Source organism: Nannospalax galili, unplaced genomic scaffold (assembly GCF_000622305.1).
Source record: "Nannospalax galili isolate Female #2095 unplaced genomic scaffold, S.galili_v1.0 scaffold41, whole genome shotgun sequence".
Taxonomy (NCBI): domain Eukaryota; kingdom Metazoa; phylum Chordata; class Mammalia; order Rodentia; family Spalacidae; genus Nannospalax; species Nannospalax galili.
In genome coordinates, this window is record NW_008344991.1 from 2,181,798 (window position 1) to 2,189,516 (window position 7,719).

General features: G+C 40.8%; 1 protein-coding gene across 1 annotated transcript in view; it reads right to left on the bottom strand.

The window, feature by feature from the left end:
* The window catches only part of Arhgef38 (Rho guanine nucleotide exchange factor 38), a 176,670-nt gene extending 173,846 nt beyond the window's left edge, over positions 1–2,824 (bottom strand). Inside the window, exon 1 of the mRNA XM_008841273.3 lies at positions 2,497–2,824. Within this exon, the coding sequence (XP_008839495.1) occupies positions 2,497–2,692 (196 nt within the window). The 5' untranslated portion in view covers positions 2,693–2,824. The remainder of the gene's footprint in view (positions 1–2,496) is intronic.
* Positions 2,825–7,719: the final 4,895 nt, after the last annotated feature.

Below are 7,719 nucleotides of genomic sequence, written 5' to 3' on the forward strand. Positions count from 1 at the left end.
CACTGAGAACTGGCCCAGTGAATTACACAGAGAAAAATACAGCACTGAAACAACTGACTAAATGACCTGAGGAACAACATAGATGAACTAGAAGTTCAATTTTTGAAAGTACTCTCTAACCTCAATGGTTTTGAACCATCTGTCCTAGGGCTCTAACTAGTCCAGTTCTTTATATAATGCCTTAGTTAGCAAGTCTAAGAAAGATGCGGCCGGTGGGGGGGGGGGTACACCCTTGCCACTTCAGTAATAAAGAGCTTCTTAAGGTGATGTGGGGTCATCTGACCATAGCGATTATTGAACAAGCCAGACGCAAACCCATGAGACTGACTGCCTTAAACACTGAGGAGGAAATGCCTCCTATTGCTGCCAAAGTGTGTGTAGTAAATTCATTCTAAAGTTCTTCTGGGCATTAGGGCTCAGATTTAGATTTTATTGCGGCACATCTAAAAATGCTTCTTCTTGAGCCTAGTCAATTTGCAGCTCCGTGTGCTCTTCCGCACTCACTGATGAGTTTTTCCCAGTAAAAATCGTTCTAGGAATGTGGAGGGACTCTGAGTCTTCTTTCTACTTTCAAAGACAAATCCAGCAAAGCATAGGAAACTAACAAACCAAATGAAATATGTAAGAGGCCTGAGAACGTCTGCAAAGTAACTAACATATCCACTGTACTTTGTGGCCATTGACTGGTTGGATAAGTTTAAGAAGAAAGTATCAGAAATTAGTAAACAGCAAAAATTATTTCTAATTTATTTCGCTAAAGGAAAATCTGAAGCAGAAACATATTAAATTAGTAAAATAGAAGAAACATTACTGGGAATAATGTAATAGATTTTCCCTAAATATCTGTTATGTTGTAGCTTTATCAAAGAACAAAAAAGTAGTTGAAAAAGATACAGCATGCAAATTTGAACAGACACCGAACATGACCTAGTCATCCTAAAGATGAACATAACTGCTATTCTTATTTATTGAGTGTACAATTTATGTCTACCAATGTACTGGAAGTTTTGTGCAATTGTCTAATTTCATTTTTCTAACAACATGTATGGTAAATATCGTTAGTCTCATTTAAATGGGAAAAGTGGGGCTCAGAAATTTTAAGTAATTCTCTCAAAGTCTTGTAGGTAGTGAGCTGATCAAGAACTGGAAACCAAATGTGTGTGACAGATTTACATTCGTTCCAACATTGCCTTGAAAGAAATTAAATTCAAAGATTAAATGCCATTTCTCCTTCATCAAAAATAACTTCTTTAAGGATAAGACTGACACTGCAATTTAATGCCAAACTATGCAGTCTTTTAAAAGCATGGAGTCCTGATTATAGTTTTAAAGGATTTAATTTAGATGCATTTCACTGAATTGATTTACATAGCCAAGCCTAAGATCGCTTTTGAGGGAAGTGTTCTACGAAGTGCAAGTATTTCCCATTGTCTTTCTAACATTTTAACTTTACAATGTAAAGCCTAGAATGACAGCGCATAGTGGGATGAGGGGAGCCCCAGCATGCATTGTGGGGCAAGGGGGGAGAGGCAGAATCTGGAGGTTACACAGTGGCAGCAGCTGTGGAAGCAAAATGATGCACAGTATCGCAAAATGAAGTCTTAGCAGAGCAAATGACCTTTAGGAGAAGGGGTGGTGGAAAGAGACTGAAATGCAGGGTCTGAGATGGAGGTACGTTGTATCACTATACCAAATATCTTAGGACGGCCAGAAAGTAAAGCGAACTTTTCTCCTCACAAGCCACTCTGCATGAGCACGCTGAACATCTCATCCCTGTTTGGATGTTATTCAGTTCGCTCTAAGGGAATGATCCTTTAAGTGATTTTTAGGAAATCCTGTTATACCATCCCGCTGACTATAACATTACTTATTTTTCAGAGCCAGAAAGTAAAGCGAACTTTTCTCCTCACAAGCCCCTCTGCATGAGCACGCTGAACATCTCATCCCTGTTTGGACGTTATTCAGTTCGCTCTAAGGGAATGATCCTTTAAGTGATTTTCAGGAAATCCTGTTATACCATCCCGCTGACTATAACATTACTTATTTTTCAGAGACTCGATTATAATTTCATGTCCCTGTTTAAGATAACCACAATCACAGTTCAGTACAATTACCTAGATGGAGCTCATGGTGTGGCATCTCACAGCCTTCTGAGATAAACTACTTTTTGTAGGTTTCTAAGTCATTTGTCTACTAGTGCTTTCCACTTTTTAAGTTGGGCAGGGAAAGAGGAGGAACAAGGAAGGTAGAAGTAAAAAATATTGTTCTCACCAGAGAAAAGCTAACAGTATTAAGAAAAATCCAAAGGTGGCTCTTTAACCATTGATTCATGTCATAAAATTTTCCTCTATGACTTATGAGTCACCTTTAATTTCATTTTCTTGCTTTGTAAGAAGTATTTGATTTTCTTCCCTGCCTAAATGTCTCTGCAAACAGGAGAGAGTCTAACAGAGCCAGAGGGCAGCCACCTGGGGCAGTTGCTTTCTCTTTGGTTACCTTGTAGTTTCTGGTTGTATTCGGTCCTGTCAGACTGGCTCCTCCTCAAGGCGCCAGAGTGGTCCCCAGAAACACTGCTCTCCACCACAGTATCAGTCTTCCTTCTCTCCAGCATATATAGCCTGGACCTCAAGAAGGTCAAATTCTTTCTCTTGCTTCCCATGTTTTCTTTCGCAGTGGCTTCTCTGGATTCCATTTGCGGCAAGAAGAGGTCTTCTGAGGTCTGTGGGCAATGGCTGGCTGCTTTAAGGACCTCGGGGTGAACGTTGCAGTTTAACTTCCCCCTTCTAACTAAACAGCCTCACTGCAGGGTTACCTGGCTGTGACTGCTACCTTGGAGTCCCTGAGCTCCACCCATATGAGGTCATTCTTTTTTATACCTAGAATCCAACAGGGGAAGCTGCCACCTGTTACCGGAGAGACCCACAGCCCTGAGCTAGGCAAAGCAGGGATTGCACTGTCACATGCTGTTGCAGCAAACAAAAATCCCATTGTGTGGGGCAAGGGCTGGGGTGGGGAAAAGAAGCATGAACAGGTGAGGCAGGGAGGGAGAAAGAGAAGGACACATTAGCAGAGCCTGCAGCCTGTGGGTTGGATGTGTGCCCATGGGTGTGTGCAGGTGTGCCCTGAGCACTGTGTTGTGGTCAGCAGGGAGCCCCATGTGTCTTGCCTCTAGTCCTCCACCCGTGACTCTGAAGTCAGTGTGTAGCTATGAGAATTTGCATTTGCACAGCAGTGAAGACGGAATTATTTTGAATTTGGAGTGTGTGAACTCTAATTCTTCTGACTTTAAGTGTGCACATCCAATGATTATTTAGACCTGACTAAACCCTCATCAGCACTCCTAAAAAACAGGAAGTCACATTTACAGTGATCCCCAGGAAGCTCAAGAACAGGAGGGGAGTGAATACCCACAAAGTCCAGAACCTTCACCAGGGCTTATATACTGCCTTTGCCTAGAATTCATCTTTTTCTGGTCCCAACCGTGTCCTCCTATGTCTTGGCTGTTAGGAAAATAATAGATGAATCAAGGTTAATTTCTTTAAGATCTTTCTCCTGTACCTTCCACAAATGGAGCATTAGGAAAGGACATCACTCTTTGGGGGAGGAGGAGGAGGAGGCAACATGTTTGAAATTGAGGAAGCAGAAAGAGAAGCAGAGGTTGTGGGGGAGAAAGGCGAATGGGGACCGGCCTTTCATTAGTTGTTTGAAGTTGTTTTTCCTTGTATTTACTGAGATCTCTCAAGGGAGAAATTCTCAGAAGCCCTGGGAATGTGCTGAGTGTTTTGTACATGCCCTTGTTAAGGAGAAATGAGAACCTAAGGCAGAAAATAGATTCTTTATTGTAAAGACCATTAGAATTTAGCTTTGAGCTGCCCATTATGAATCTTGCTTAACTCTAGCTAGACACGATTCATAAATGAGGAGAAAGAAATAACCACTTTCCCAACTCAGGATATTGTAGGCTGAATGCAATTTGCATAATTACCTCAAAAGATAGATGACAAATTCTCATCCACTATAGAGATATCTATTTATATCTTGGCATATTGAATGGCTTTTATTTTATATGACAATCCCTCCCAAGTATATTTAATAAATGCTTTTAAGGATGTAAAATGAGCTTTTTATTTATTAAAAATTATCTCAATTATTTAAATTATATATGTGTTTATACACATAAATATATATTATTAATATATGTATTTACCTGGTACTTATCAGAGTTATACTCTTCAGTAAATATTATAACTGAAAAAATTAATTGTGCAATTAAAACTATAAGACTTTTAGGAAACAGGAGATTTCAGAACAAAACACAAATTTTGCCAGTGGCCCATAAAAACCAGATAGAAAACTAGTAAAAATGGACAAAACATTTGGGGCTGGAGAGATGGCACATTTTATGTGGTTACACATGAAAAATGTTTTTTTATTTAGTCCTTGCTTTTTTTTTTAAAGTTTTCCGTTTTCACATGTGTGGCATGCATACATGTGTACATGCTTGCATGTGTGCGGATACACATGTATGGGGGTGTTCTTAGACTTGCGGGCATGTGCATGTGGAGGCCCTAGACTGATGCTGGAAACCAGAATCTGGATCATTACAGCACTGTATTCATTGAGTAAGTTCTCTCCATCAAACCAGAGCATGCCCATATGGCTAGTCTTGCTAGCCAGCTTGCTCTGAGGATTCCATGCCTCTGCCTTCCAAGGCTAGACTAACAGTGGGCACCTACAGTCACCTGGCATTTACGTGGGTTCTGGAGATCAGAATGCTGGTCCTTCTGCTTGTGCAGCAAGTACTTTAACCATTAAGCCATTGCCCCAGCCCACCTCACTTTGTCTTTTGATATAGGGTCTCAGCCTGGAATTTACTATGCAGCTGAAACAAGCCTTGAATATGTGATCGTCTTGCCTCATCTTTCAGAATGCTGGAATTACAGGTGTGGGCCACTGTACCCAGCTTCAGTGTTTAAGCAATGTGCAGAGACTACAATAAATACAGCCCTTTATCTTGGAAAAGATCTGGTATTTGCTTGTGGCCATGTCCTTCAAGAAGGCTGCAGTGTATAAGTTAGGAAATAGCAAGACAAGCATTGTTTGAAATCACAAAGAAACATGACACCCAGATGTGTGTGACAGACGTGGCCCAGAACACAGCCAGGGAACTGGGGTTGCCAATAATGTTTGAAAGATATGCAGGTGACTTTGTGTTTTCTGAACTAATCATTTTATCTAGAGACAATTTTTTTGGATTTGCTTAAATGTTTCAAGTGGAAAACTTCACACACAAGCAAACACGAAATTGTGCTATGTTCAAACAGTTACTTAATATGTTCCCTAAACAATTCCCTAATATCTTATTGGAGCAAATTTGTAATTTTAAAACATTATAGCATTGGTATTCTGACATCTTTATTTTTTTTATGTCACCAATTATGAAAATATAGAGCACAGCTACTATGAATTCAGTTGAGACTATAATAGTTTTAAAATTTTTTTTCATTTTATTCTCTCTCTCTCTCTCTCTCTCTCTCTCTCTCTCTCTCTCTGCACATATGTCACAGGACAACTTGCAGGAGTCAGTTCTCTCCTTCTACCATGTGAGATCTAGGGATTGAACTCAGGTCATCAGGCTTGGTGACAAGTGCCTTTATCTGCTGAGTCATCTTGTCAGCCCTCACAGTAGTGTCTATGTAAATTTAAAAATGATACATAAACTGGGCGTGGTGGCACACACACCTTTAATCCCAGCAATCAGGAGGCAGAGGCAGGCGGATCTCTGTGAGTCAAGGCCAGCCTGGTCTACATAGTGAGTTCCAGGACAGCTGGGGCTACAGGGAATCCCTGTCTCAAAAAGACCAAAAAAAAAAGATACATAAGGTCCAAACTTCTACTATGTTTAAATCTGAGATGGTCCCCAAAGGCCCATGTGTTGGGGTTTACCTGCCAGCTGTTGGGATTTCAGGAAGTGACTGTATCCTGAGGGCTCTGGCTTAATCAATGAATAAGTCCATGGAGATGATGGCATTTCCAGGAAGTGGTGGCAAGCAGGAGGTGAGGCCTGGTGGAGGAAGCAGGTCACTGGGGCATACCCTGGTAAAAACATCTTGCCCCCCGCAGTGAGCAGGGACTGAAACCTCTAATGATGTGAGATAAAATAAATCTCTCCTCCTTGCATTAGATGTTCTTAGATATGTTGTCACAGTGGCAAAACCTGACACAACCATTTTGTATTAATTTTATTCCATCAGTGATCAGGAGAGATATTATTAATGAGTTATTCAATCTTCATTCCCCAGTCTCTCCCAACCCCTCTGCCCCCTCCCCCACCCCCACTGTCATTCTTAGGAGCAGAACCTTTATTTTGTTCAAGGCAGCGTTTGGCTTGGCGGATCAATGATAATTTTTTCCCTCTTTTTTTCCCAGTCTCTCTTGCAGCAAAACGTGGCCAGATAGCATCCATTCTGGAGAATGGCATCTCAGTGGCAGTCTTCTAGACAAGGGCTGAGGTATTGGTTCTGAGAAAGTGTTTCCTTCTCTAACAAAAGGAGCAGGTCCTTCCTCAGACTCAGCCATACTATCATGCATGAAGCAGCCCCAGTCATCCTGGGTTTGTGAGATGAGCAGAAGAGACAAATGAGTCCTATTGCTACACTCCAAAACGAGCTCCTGTAGTCACTTACCTTGGCCTCTTTGTTATCAGGGTAAAATGAAGACTTCTCTTCAGGGCATTGTTGGAGCAGACAATACACATGCAAATTCATACTTCTCTCGCTTATCTCCTTAAGTGAGCCAATGTGTTTAGATCCTCTGCCAAAAAGATGATTTCGTTTTACTGAAACTTAAAACATTCAGGTAAGAGAAATTTTGAGTGGGCCTCTTGGAGCATCATCCAGGCAAGAGGAACAAGACCGCTTATCTGTGCAGACAAAAAAAAGCTTCAGCACGAGGAGGTTATACCACTTGAATAAAATGTCCCAATTTCTTCATTTGTAAAACACAAGAGTGAGTTAGTCTTTAGTACTATTCACCAAATATTTTTGGTTTTTCACCTAGACACATGAGACTATTTCAGAACCCAATTCACTGTCAACTGATCACTGTATAAGTAATTTGCTTTGGTCCAAGAAATCGAAAGTGATGCATGTCTCTTCTGGGTCAATATTAAAAGCGTTCTGGTTCCCTGTGGCTTTCTTCCTGTCACCCATGGGACAGTGGTTTCTTCTTCAGTATTCCTCCTAGAACAAAGATAACTCAGAGAAGCAGCCCTGGCCATTTTGCAATGTGGTATATATGAGCATAAAAGTCTTCTTTGTTGCCTTGCTACACAGTTTTCAGGCTTGTGCTGTTATTTTGAAACGGACTCTCACTATTTATCCCATATTGGTCTGTGACTTCCCTTGTAGCCCAGGAAGACCTTGAACTTGTGATCCTTTTGCTTTAGTCTCCCATGTGCACAGCTATGCACCACCACACCCTGAGGAGCCTTTTAAAAATTATTACTGCAGCAGAGCCTAGACTATACTTATGAATGCAGTGTGTAGGATAAATGATACATAAATCTTTTTAGGTCCAGCATTATGTGATTTCAGTATTCTAACACCTAGTGTTATTAGGTGGACAAATCCTGATTCCAAAATAAAAATATTATCTCCTAAATATTGTTATGAATAGATTAGGTGGCAGAGGAAAAGAGGGAAAGAAACTTATTAAGGA